Raw genomic sequence first — 12830 nt, forward strand, 5'->3', positions numbered from 1 at the left:
CCTAAAAGGAAAAGACATTATAAAGAAAACCATATCCTCACATTGCTTTAAATGCTGTATTTGTTCTACTTCTTACATGATTCTCTGACGTTTCTACTGTGTCTACTGTTATAGACAGAAATGAAAAAAATCATATCCCAATTTCTGTCCTACCTGATATATGGATTTGTTAAGTACATGGAATTGGCAAAATGTATTTCAAATTGACTATTATTTAATTGAGGTACAATTTTAAAAGCTACAAATTATTTAAGTCCTGATTCATGTCTTTTTCCCCTCTAACATAATTTTGAACATGAATTTTATCTGTAATTTTTTAAGGAATAAAACACATGTTTATTGCTGAAAGACATCAGACTAAGCAATAATTTAAAAATAGGACCATGGTGTCCTGTTTTTACATTTCACAAAATATGTAGAAGGTCTAAAACATCACTTCTAGAGATACACAATGGAGTATTATACCTACCTATTTCTGGGCACCAATTTCTTACAATTCTAAAATTATACTGATACGAACAGCTACATCCTGTATACTTTGCTCATATTCTTGGCTTTTTTTTTTTTTTTGTAGCAAAGAAATTCCAAGGTTTGGTATTATTGGGAAAAAAGGTGTGTTTGTAATGAGACAAACTGAACTCAGAAAGGTGGGCAGTTAAACCCTCAGTAGCAGTCCTTGAGATTGTACTGCCACTGGGTCCTTCCCCAAACTGAGTATCATCCTTCCTGGTTCTCTTTTCTTTGGTTAGCATAGATTTTTAAAAGCAATTTAAGTTTCCTTATGGACACTGTGCTACAGTCAGAGACTCCCCTTTCTCAGCCCTCGTTCCTTGGTGCCTCTTTCCCAGCCACCTGACCTGTGTCCTGACCTGAGGGTTCTTCCTGCCTTCTTTGGGGGTCTCCCTTTATTCTTTGAAGACATTCTCCTAATATATCCCTTGCATGCCTAATTCCACCGTGGCCTCTGCTCTCACAGGATCCAAACTAACAGAGGGACTTTGAAAATCTTTTCAGCATTTGCTACACGATTATATCATTTAGATTTCTTCTCCTTTGGTCAGTTTTGCTATTTATACTTCCCTAGACAATTTTCCTCTGTTCGATATTTTCTATTTTATGATCACAGTTGCTCATGACATCACCTAATAGTTTTTAAGTTGCTAGTGCCTGTGGTCATTGTATATTGTGCATATGACCACATGTATGTATATGTAATATATGTCATATGTGTGTATATCTACATATACACCTATGTACATATTGGCTGTACATTTGTATTTCCTTTGCTTCTTTTCTTGATTGGCGTCATCAGAGCTTTGTATGTTATTAGCGTTTTCAAAGACGTAGTCATTGTATTTATCGATGTTACCATTTCAACACTTTTATCCGGGCACTAAATAGGGGGCATCAAGCCATGTAGCTCGCCAGAACACACCTGTAGTCAATGCTGGAACAAGTCCCAAAAGGCCTTTGTTTCTTTTCTTTTTGAAATGACAATGTCCTTTAGTGAAAACTGAGTGGGTCAACAACAACAACACAAGCCCCACTAAGACTGGTCCCCATCTCTGGTCATAATGAGCTTTGCAAAGAATTGGCTTCAGAGGGTTTGACAGCTGCTTCCAAGTACTTGAGGGGTTGTCACGTGAAAGGGAAAGAAGACACATTCTGGGCTACTGCAGGAGACAGAGCCCAGCCTGGCAGCGGGATCTGCAGGGAGGCCAGTTGCATTTCAGTGAAAGAGAATGGGCTCCTGTGGGAGGCAGAGGTTCTGTTTTCAGGAGGGGCTCAGGCAGAAGACGAGTCAGGCTTCCTCAAAGGTCATGCACTCAGTGATGCAAAGCACGCAGAAAAATCTTTAGCAGCAGACAGACTCTAAGACGGTCCCAGTGACCCTGTCTCCTGATCCCTCATGTAATCCCCTCCCCTTGAGTGTTGGTGGCCCCATAACTTGCTTCTAACGAATATGACAGGGAAAAGGTGATGGGATGCCACTTCTGTGATCATTTACATAAGATTCTGAGCAGCCCCTCTCTCCCTGGCAACTTAGATGAAGTCAACTGCCATATGGAGAAGCCCACATGGCATGGAACTAGGGCCTGCCTCCGGCTAACAGCTGGCACGAACTGTGGCCCAGGATCTGATGCCCCACAGGGAACAGAATCCTGCTAGCAACGATACAAGCTTAGAAGCAACTCCTTCCATAGTTGAACCTCAGATGAGACCTCAGCCCTGGCTGACACCTTGACTGCAGCCTTGTGACATTCTGACCTAGTTAAGATGTGCCCAGATTCCTGGCCCTCAGAAACTATGAGACAATAAATAGGTGGCTTTTTATTTTTAGATAGAGTCTTGCTCTGTTGCCAGGCTGGAGTGCAGTGGTGTGATCTCAGCTCACTGTAACCTCTTCCTCCCGGGTTAAGTGATTCCCCTGCCTCAGCCTCCTGAGGAGCTGGGACTACCAGCACGTACCACCATGCCCAGCCAATTTTTTGTATTTTGTTAGAGACAGGGTTTCACCATGTTGGCCAGAATGATCTCGAGCTCCTGACCTTGTGATCTGCCCTGCTGGGCCTCCCAAAGTGCTGGGATTACAGGCGTCAGCCACTGTGCCCAGCCCAAATAGGTATTTTAAGCTACAAAGTTTGGATAACGTTGTTATGTGACAATAGATAACTAATCCACCTTTCCAACTCTATAATTCAGTAATCACCAGCACCAAAGAAAAAGCCAGCTGTATCATTGTAAACCCACTGTCGTGACTGTCCATACTAAGAAAGTGGTATGCACCTGTGACGTGAGACAGGAATAGCAGACTGTGACAGCTCCCAGCCTGTTTCCACATCTAGAGCTTTCCACAGCTTGTGCAGAGACGTGTAAATGGATATAACCCTGATGCCCTCACATCTCCCTGGGCCAGCTTCTGTATCATACGGGTGACTCCATTCCATTAACTCATTTATTTTTCTTTCATTTCTTCCCTCAGAAATGCTCTAAAGAAGACACTGTCTCACGTATTCTATTGTCTTTAGGAAAACCGGATGCTACCTCTTAAAAAAACTCACCATACCCAGGAAGACCATCTCCTCTTCTCTCAGTTTTTCAGTGTTCTTACATTCATGGAAACCTCGCCAAACCTAAAAACAAGTAGATGGTTACTTGCTGAATACATAAAAATACAGAGAAAACACGGTGTGCTGCTTCTCTCATATAAGCTGCACATCGCAAAGTGCCAACTAATCATAAGCTCTAGGTTGTGCATGTGGGATGATGGAATATTTTTTCTTCTTGATCACAGGCAAACAAATTGTTAAGAAGAATGAACCACAGAACTGACCTGCGATTGTTATTAGTGAGATTCCTTTACCTTGGTTTCTTCAAGAGAAACTTCTAGGTAGCAGGAATATGAGGCTCGATCTAAGGATGGCCCTTCATGGTTTTAAAAGTGAAATGTCCAAAGTAATGTGGGGAAATATAGTAACCTCCAAGAATTGTACAACTCAAGCTTTTAACTCAGATGCTAAAACTTGATATTCCCACAGAAACCCCAAAGAAAACAGTGTCTTATCCATCCTTCCCCACCACCTTCTCCTATTCCTATGCAGGGAAAATTAGGGACAAAGAGTCCTGATCTCCGGCCCAATTTTATGTCCTTAGACTTATTTTCTCTGACACCCAATGCTAGTTTGTATCACATTGCCATCTGCTGCGTTTCCCTGTGAGTAACCGTAGCCTCTATTTGAAAAAAAATGGGGCACAAATCCATGGTGCTTATCTGATAAGAAAAAAAAAACTGAAGGATTCCTTCTAGAAGGGACACTGATGTGCTCGTTATTAGTGATGGCTGCTGCACGTTTCTGGAACCTATTAAGGCCTGCTCCCCCTTCTGTAATTATATGTATCTGTGTGTGAATGTATTAAAAAAATCATTATGGATGTATATCCTCACTGCGTTTTAGCAACATTCAACAATTATCAATGGTCTTTAACAATATTTGAATAAAATGCCCTGAGTTTAATACCTATTTAGAGTAAAAATTTGAAAATATTATCAAGCTTAGTTAATGGTCTCCCCAGGGTAAGTTAATAAATCTTTGTGGAATGTAATCCAGTTCTATTAAGGATAGGATTTGGGGTTTGAGTTTTGGAGCTCGGCCCCTAAGTTGGGATGCATCTTTAGTATGTAAGACACCTTATACCCCAACTCCAGGAGCCCTGTGTTTGCACCTTCTGAATACGGAGTGCAGCAGCCCAGCGATTCATCACTTTCTGGTCGAGTGTCTTGGATTGCTTTGCTCTATATTCTTGCAGAAAGATTTGCTTCATGAATGATGCCCTTAGGCGACCTTGTCGGGCCCTCTCAGCAATCTGGATTAATTTTACAGCCTCATCGAAAGGGATACTCTTTACAGAGTATTTCTGCAAAAAACAGTTAAGATACATCAATGGTTAAGCATGTCAGCCACATCATTTGATCCCAGACACATCACACATGCTTACTTGAAACACAGTCCTGCTAGGAGTCCCCACGGCTGATAGGAAGCGTGAGAGCTGCTGAACACTGCTCATCTTTCCAGTGAATGATGTCTATTTTGATAACCTGCCATGCTCATGCTGTCACCCCACATTTAAGGACCCCATGACTTTCCTTTACCCTTCTGTACAAAATACTAAGTAGCTCCATGATATTTCAGGTTGGCAGCAAATATACTAAAAATGTCAATAAAATTGATTCAGTAAAACCTGAAATTGCTGTCAATATTTCATTAACTTTAGAGTAGAAACATAGAAATGGAAAACATACCTCTAATATGAGATTTTAAAATCTAAAATATATGTGAAGTAAAATGCTGATCTTAAAATAAATTACAGAATGACCCAGTGAATACAACTAGTGTTGAAATCATTTTTGGGGCATTAAATTTTATATATGAAAAGTCTTCCAGTGTCTAAAACTTGCATCTTAAAACATTCAAACACGATGAGTACTACTAAAACAGAAAAATCAGGGCTGGAAAGTAAAATGTTGTTTGGGAGATCTAATGTGGCATATATGGAAACAAAGTCAGGTGAGGGGCTGTGCCACTTTCTGAGAAAAGAGCCCTTTTGAGAACAAGGGCTCCGGGTGCTTGCTGGGGCCAGAGTGAGCTCTGGGTGTGGGTGGGGCCTGTGTGGGCTCTGGTTGCAGGTGGGGCCTGTGTGGGCTCTGGGTGCAGGTGAGGCCTGTGTGAGCTCTGGGTGTGGGTGGGGCCTGTGTGGGCTCTGGTTGCAGGTGGGGCCTGTGTGAGCTCTGGTTGCAGGTGGGGCCTGTGTGAGCTCTGGGTGCAGGTGGGGCCTGTGTGGGCTCTGGTTGCAGGTGGGGCCTGTGTGGGCTCTGGGTGCAGGTGAGGCCTGTGTGGGCTCTGGTTGCAGGTGGGGCCTGTGTGAGCTCTGGGTGCAGGTGGGGCCTGTGTGGGCTCTGGTTGCAGGTGGGGCCTGTGTGAGCTCTGGGTGCAGGTGGGGCCTGTGTGGGCTCTGGTTGCAGGTGGGGCCTGTGTGGGCTCTGGGTGCAGGTGAGGCCTGTGTGAGCTCTGGGTGTGGGTGGGGCCTGTGTGAACACTGGGTGCATACTGGGGCCTGTGTGGACACTGAGTATAGGTGAGACTGTGTGAGCTCCGGGTGCAGGTGAGGCCTGTGTGAGCTCTGGGTGTGGGTGGGGCCTGTGTGAACACTGGGTGCATACTGGGGCCTGTGTGGACACTGAGTACAGGTGAGACTGTGTGAGCTCCGGGTGCAGGTGAGGCCTGTATGGGCTCTGGGTGTGGGTGGGGCCTGTGTGAACACTGGGTGCATACTGGGGCCTGTCTGGACACTGAGTATAGGTGAGACTGTGTGAGCTCCGGGTGCAGCTGGGGCCTGTGTGGTCTGGGTGCATGCTGAGACCTGTGTGAGCTCTGGGTTCATGTTGGGGCCTGTGGGAGCTCTGGGTGCAGCTGAGAGCTGTGTGAACTCTGAGCAAGCTCAGGAAGGAGGCCCCACTCCTGTTCCTGGAGCAAGGGAAGAGGGACACATGTGGCCTACCTCGGGGGATGTCCATGCATGGATGGAAGCAGAAGGGACAGACCACTAGAGTCAGCAAAGCCCCAGAGGCTCGCACCTGTAATCCTGGCACTTAGGGATGCCGACGTGGGAGGATTACTTGAGTCCAGGAATTTAAGACCAGGCTGGGCAACAAGGTAAGCTCCTCTTTGTACAAAGAATCTTGTTTTGAATCAGTGGTGTGTGGGGGCACACACTTGTAGTCCCAGTTATTTGTGAGGCTTGGGCAAGAGGATCACTTGAGCCCAGAAATTGGAGGCTACAATGAGCTATGATCATGCCACTGCACTGTGGCTAGGGCAAAAGAGTGAGATTCTGTCCTTAAAACGAATTTTAAAATAAATTTTAAAAGAAAAGCACCAAAGCATAGGTGAAGCCTGTTTCCAGGCCTCTGAGGGCAGCAATGGTTGCCACAGCAGGACAAGGTGCAAGGTGCAAGTTGCTGAGGCCTCATGTGTCGGGTGCTGTTTGCATGGCCACTGCTGCCAGGATGACTCCTTCTCTGTGTAACAGGGCCAGGGTTGGGGGCACAGGAAGGAGTGAGAAAGAGAGGAAAGGGGCATGGATATTGAGAACCTGTCGATGTCACATGCTTTTCGTATGCATGCTCACCACATTCACAAGAGCAAACTCCAAGGCCAGTGTTACTGTGACCACTTAAGAGTGAAGAAAACTGAAGATCGAAGAAGTAAGGTAACATATGCAAGGTCCCGTGGGTAGGAATAGAGGGGGCCAATTTGAACAGACTGGCCCTCTTTCCACTAAGCCATCCACTACCCTTCAACGTGGCACAGGGAATATGATTGCTTATGAGGGAGCTCTTTCACATAAAAACCCCTCTGAGTTTTATTGTCAGTAAGATTTCACTGCTTCAAACTTGTAGTGAGCACACGTTTTCAATAAGGCACTTGTCAGGTTAGAGTAGAACAAGTATCATTCTGGCATTAAATGAGATGATGAAGTTAACACACAGAAACTTACAGAGTATCCAGCATGGATACGCAAAATGGGAGATAGCATTGAACTGGCTTGAGCTGGCAAATACAGGGCATGCATCTCACCTGTCTTCTGAGGCAGGTGCACAGGGCAGTTTTTTCCTCCTGCCATCCTCAGCATACACTTGGAATCTTCCTTAACACCATCACTGAGGCTGGCAATACCCAATGACGGCTATTTGTAGAAAGACGGCAGGTACTTGTTTATCCTGGGACCCCAGCCTGCAGCTGCAGCCTCAGCATAGCTACTCATAGTGCCCCTGGAGTGTCCCAGCCTAAAGAGACAAGTGCTGCCTTACTGCTTAGGCCATGAAGGCCAGCCAGAGGGGCGAGGCAGTAAGTTACTGAAATGATAAAGCAGGCCTGCCAGAAGGTAGATAGGACAGGGCCCTGTGGAAAGGGTGGGAAGAAGACTGCCCAACAGTAGGCTGCATGGGGGATAACTGCAAGAATCCAGGAGGTGGTCGTGAGAATCAGGACTAAGACAGTTGTGGAAATAGGAAAAAGATGGAGCTGCACAAATCCTTGGGACAAAGGAGGTATCAGGGCACAGAACTAAATGGATTCTGCTCCTTGCTTCCCAGGAGGGATCTACCTTTAAATATTATTCTTCCTCCATTGACAGTCCATTCAAGGTGATCCAAGGGCCACTCAATGTATTAGTTCATTTTCACACTGCTGATAAAGACTCACCTAAGACTGGGCAATTTACAAAAGAAAGAGGTTTAACGAATTCACGGTTCCATGTGGCTGGGGAGGACTTACAGTCATGGCAGAAGGTGAAAGGCACATCTTACATGGTGGCAGACAAAAGAGTTTGTGCCAGAAAACTCCCCTTTATAAAACCATCAGATCTTGTGAGACTAATTCACTATCATGAGAATGGCACAGGAAAGATCCACCTCCATGATTCCATTACCTCCCATGAGGTCCCTCCCACAACATATGGGAATTGTGGGAGCTACAATTCAAGATGAGATTTGGGTGGGGACACAGCCAAACCATGTCACTCAACCTGCAGTTATAAAAGGCCAATCAGCATTTTTAGAAAGTGTAGTAACTTTCGAGTTCCCTGTAAGTTATGTCAGCACATAATTATTTTACATGAACAACATTTAGCTTCTGACTTCAGCTAGATGAATATGAGATGAAACATTCAACTGAGTTGATAATTAACAGCTACTGATTTAAGTAGCAAAACATTATGTTTTGATCTTGATCTCTAAGCTCTTGAAAAATGATGATTTTATATCACCAAAAGCACACCCAAAAGTTACACAACTTTTTTTTTTTGAGACGGAGTTTCACTCTTGTTACCCAGCCTGGAGTGCAATGGCATGATCTCAGCTCACCGCAACCTCCACCTCCTGGTTCAGGCAATTCTCCTGCCTCAGCCTCCTGAGTAGCTGGGATTACAGGCACATGCCACCATGCCCAGCTAATTTTTTTGTATTTTTAGTAGAGACGGGGTTTCACCATGTTGACCAGGATGGTCTCGATCTCTTGTCCTCGTGATCCACCTGCCTCGGCCTCCCAAAGTGCTGGGATTACGTACTGTATAACAAGGAAGGGCAGGGGGATCATGCTCTCCTTAATTGAAAATAACCTAAGCGTTGCTCACACAATTAGGAACAGCAGAAAAAGGAAGTTACACAGATTCAGGATTAATGTTTGTTAAAATGATATACAAACCACTTCAGATGTGTCTATTCCACTGTCGGCTAATATTTGAGCAAGAATTTTCTCTCTTCCTTTTATTACTTCCAACTTCTCCTTCAAAAAATACTTGGGTATGGGAATATCTAATTGTTCCTAGAGAAGAGAAAGAACAAACAAGAGCATTTCTGTCACAATTCCACCAGGTGAATTTATTTAAAATATACAGTAAGGACGTAGATGTATATGTCAATGATGCTTGCTTTACTTCTCATTTTCATTTAAGAAAAAAATGAGGCCAGTGGAGTAACGAAAATTCATTTACTAAAGAGACACAAAGTCAAAAGAAAATCGTGAACTCAGGATTGCAGCTCCCAGTCAATCCGCAGAGGGTGAGTGGACGCCGCATTTCCATATGGATCTTTATTGTCCACAGACTAGGAGATTCCCAGGTGTAAGAGCCCCACGGGCTGCGCGGGAGTTTGGGCCAGCGTGGCTGTTTGGGCCAGCACGGCTGTTTGGGCCAAGGCCGCAGCGCAGAGATACTCCATACAAAATACGCTGGTTTGGTTGCCCTGTTAAACCAACAACTGGAGATTTCAGAGGGCAGATTAGCACATTCATCTGATTAAATGAGACTTAAAAAGAAAGCCAGCCCAGGAGATTCCCAGGCAGCAACGTGGTTTGAGCCGGCGCAGTGGGTCACTGCAGGGGAAATCACACAGATCCTGGTGCCCTTGCAGCAGGTGACTGGAACACCTGGGAGAGAGTCAACCATTCAACTTTAAAAAAAAAAAAAAAAAGGGCTCTGAGGCAGGGAGCCAGGTGATCAGGCTAGGCGGGTCCCACCCCCACAAAAACAAACAAAACAGCAATTAAAAATGCTCGGGGTTGAGAGTTTCATGGCAAGCACAGCGGAATCCAGGAAGGTGCAGTGTGGAGGGGGAGGGGCATCCGCCATTACCGAGCTACACTGCCATTGCTGACACAGCCTGCCATTGCCGAGGCAACACACAATAACAGAGAGAGTCCACCACTACAGAGGTGAGCACACTCATATAAACAGGACTACATGGAATTACATATGGCAACAGGGCGGAGCCCAGGACAGCAGGGCGGAGCCCATGGCAACAGGGCGGAGCCCACATCAACAAGGCGGAGCCTACGGCAATAGGGCGGAGCCCACGGCAGCTCAGCATAGCCACTGAAGGCAAGCAGTGATTAGACTGCCCCCTTGCTGGGCAGGACAGTGCAATGGATACTCATAAATAAAGCCCTAACTCCCCGGGACAGAGCACCTGAGGAAAAAAAGGGGCTTTATGAGTTCTGCTGCAGCAGACTTAAACATACCTGCCTAGCAGCCCTGAATGAACAACGGAGCTCACAGCTCAGCATTTGAGCTCCTAGAAAGTACAGACTGTCTCCTCGAGCAACTCCCTGACCCCGTATATCCAAAGAGTCACCTCACAAAGGACTGATCAGACTGACATTTGGCGGGCATCATTCAGAGACAAAGATAGCAGAAGAATCTGGTAGCAACCCTCACGGTTCCACAGCTGCTACAAGAGTTCCCCAGGCAAGCAGGGCCTGGAGTGGACCTCAGCAGTCCTACAGCAGTGGGGCCAGACTGTCAGAAGGAAAACTAACAAACAAAAATACTTCATCATCAACAATCTGAACATCCACTCAGAGAACCAATCGGAAAATCAGCAACCACTCAGACGACAGGTGGATAAATCCACAAAGATGGAAAGAAACCAGCACAAAAAGGAGGAAAACACCCGAAACCAGAACACCTCGCCTCCTACAAAGGACCAAAACTCCTCACCAGCAAGGGAACAAAGCTGGATGGAGAATGAGTGTGATGAAATGACAGAGTCAGACTTCAGAAGGTGGGTAATGAGAAATTTCCGTGAGCTAAAAGAACATGTTCTAAATCAATGCAAAGAAAATAAGAACGTTGAAAAAAGATTTGAGGAAATGATAACAAGAACGGACAACTTAGAGAGGAATATGAGTGAACTGAAGGAGCTGAAAAACACAACAAGAGAACTTCACCAAGCATGCACAAGTTTCAACAGCCGAATTGACCAAGCAGAAGAAAGGATATCAGAAGTCAAAGATCAACTCAATGAAATAAAATGAGAAGCCAAGATTAGAGAAAAAAGCACAGAAAGGAATGAACAAAGTCTCCAATGTGGGACTATGTGAAGAGACCTGATCTACGTTTGATAGGTCTACCTGAATGTGACGAAGAGAATGAATCCAAGCTGGAAAATACTCTTCAGAATATTATCCAGGAAAATTTCCCCAACCAAGCAAGACAGGCCAATATTCAAGTCCAGGAAATACAGAGAAAACCACAAAGATATTCTGCAAGAAGAGCAACCCCAAGGCACGTAATCGCCAGATTCACCAGGGTTGAAATGAAGGAGAAAATGCTAAGGGCAGCCAGAGAGAAAGGTCGGGTCACCCTCAAAGGGAAGCCCATCAGACTCACAGCAGATCTCTTGGCAGAAACCCTACAAGCCAGAAGAGAGTGGGGGCCAATATTCAACATCCTTAAAGAAAAAAACTTTCAACCCAGAATTTCATATCCAGCCAAACTGAGCTTCATAAGTGAAGGAAAAATAAAATCCTTTGCGAACAAGCAAGTACTCAGAGATTTTGTCACCACCAGGCCTGTTTTACAAGAGCTCCTGAAAGAGGTACTACACATAGAAAGGAACAACCAGTACCAGCCATTCTAAAAACATACCAAATGCTAAAGAGCATCAACAAAATGAAGAATCTACATCAACTAATGGGTAAACAGCCAGCTAGCATCAAATGGCAGTATCAAATTCACATATAACAATATTAACCCTAAATGTAAATGGGCTAAATGCACCAATCAAAAGACACAGACTGGCAAATTGGATAAAAAGCCAAAACCCATCAGTGTGCTGTATCTAGGAAACCCATCTCACAGGCAAGGATACACACAGCCTCAAAATAAAGGGATGGAGGAAGATTTACCAAGCAAATGGAGAGCAAAAACAAGCAGGAGTTGCAGTTCTCATCTCTGATAAAATAGACTTTAAAGCAACAAAGATCAAAAGAGACAAAAAAGGACATTATATAATGGTAAAAGGATAGATACAACAAGAAGAGCTAACGATCCTAAATATATATGGACCCAATACAGGAGCACCCAGATATATAAGGCAAGTTCTTAATGACTTACAAAGAGACTCAGACTCCCACACAATAATAGTGGGAGTCTTTAACACTCCACTGTCAATATTAGACAGATCAACAAGACAGAAAATTAACAAGGATATCCAGGGCTTGAACTCAGACCTGGAACAAGCAAATCTGATAGACATTTACAGAACTCTCTACCCCAAATCCACAGAATATACATTCTTCTCAGCACCACATCACACCTACTCTAAAATTGACCACATAATTGGAAGTAAAGAACTCCTCAGCAAATGCAAAACAACTGAAATCATAACAAACAGTCTCTCAGACCATAGTGCAATCAAGTTAGAACTCAGAATTCAGAAACTAACTCAGAACCGCACAGCTTCATGGAAACTGAACAACTGGCTCTTGAATGTTGACTGGATAAACAATGAAATGAAGGCAGAAATGAAGAAGTTCTTCGAAACCAGTGAGAATGAAGACACAACATACCAGAATCTCTGGGACACATTTAAAGCAGTCTCTAGAGAACAATATATAGCAATAAGTGCCCATATGAGAAGAGTGGAGAGATCCAAAATTGAAACCCTATCGTCGAAATTGAAAGAGCTAGAGGAGCAAGATAAAAAAAACTCATAACCTAGCAGAAGACAAGAAATAACGAAGATCAGAGCAGAACTGAAGGAGATAGAGACACGAAAACCCTTCAAAAAATCAATAAATCCAAGAGCTGGTTTTTTGAAAAAATCAAAATAGACAGACAACTAGCCAGAATGATAAACAAAGAAAAGAGAGAATAACCAAATAGATGCAATAAAAAACGATAAAGGGGAAATCACCACAGATTCCACAGAAATCCAAACCGTCATCAGAGAATATTACAAACAACTCTATGCACATAAACTAGTAAACCTG

General features: G+C 44.3%; 1 protein-coding gene across 3 annotated transcripts in view; it reads right to left on the reverse strand.

Annotated features, from left to right (window-relative positions):
• DRC11 (dynein regulatory complex subunit 11) overlaps positions 1-12830 on the reverse strand; it is a 192273-nt gene that overhangs the window by 164397 nt on the left and 15046 nt on the right. For all 3 annotated transcript variants that reach the window (XM_054258074.2, XM_008999752.5, XM_054258075.2), the window contains exons 3-5: positions 8763-8882; positions 4225-4416; positions 3063-3134 (exon numbers count right to left, since the gene is read on the reverse strand). In XM_054258074.2, the coding sequence (XP_054114049.1) occupies positions 3063-3134; positions 4225-4416; positions 8763-8882 (384 nt within the window). The remainder of the gene's footprint in view (positions 1-3062; positions 3135-4224; positions 4417-8762; positions 8883-12830) is intronic.

Source organism: Callithrix jacchus, chromosome 6 (genome assembly GCF_049354715.1).
Source record: "Callithrix jacchus isolate 240 chromosome 6, calJac240_pri, whole genome shotgun sequence".
Taxonomy (NCBI): domain Eukaryota; kingdom Metazoa; phylum Chordata; class Mammalia; order Primates; family Cebidae; genus Callithrix; species Callithrix jacchus.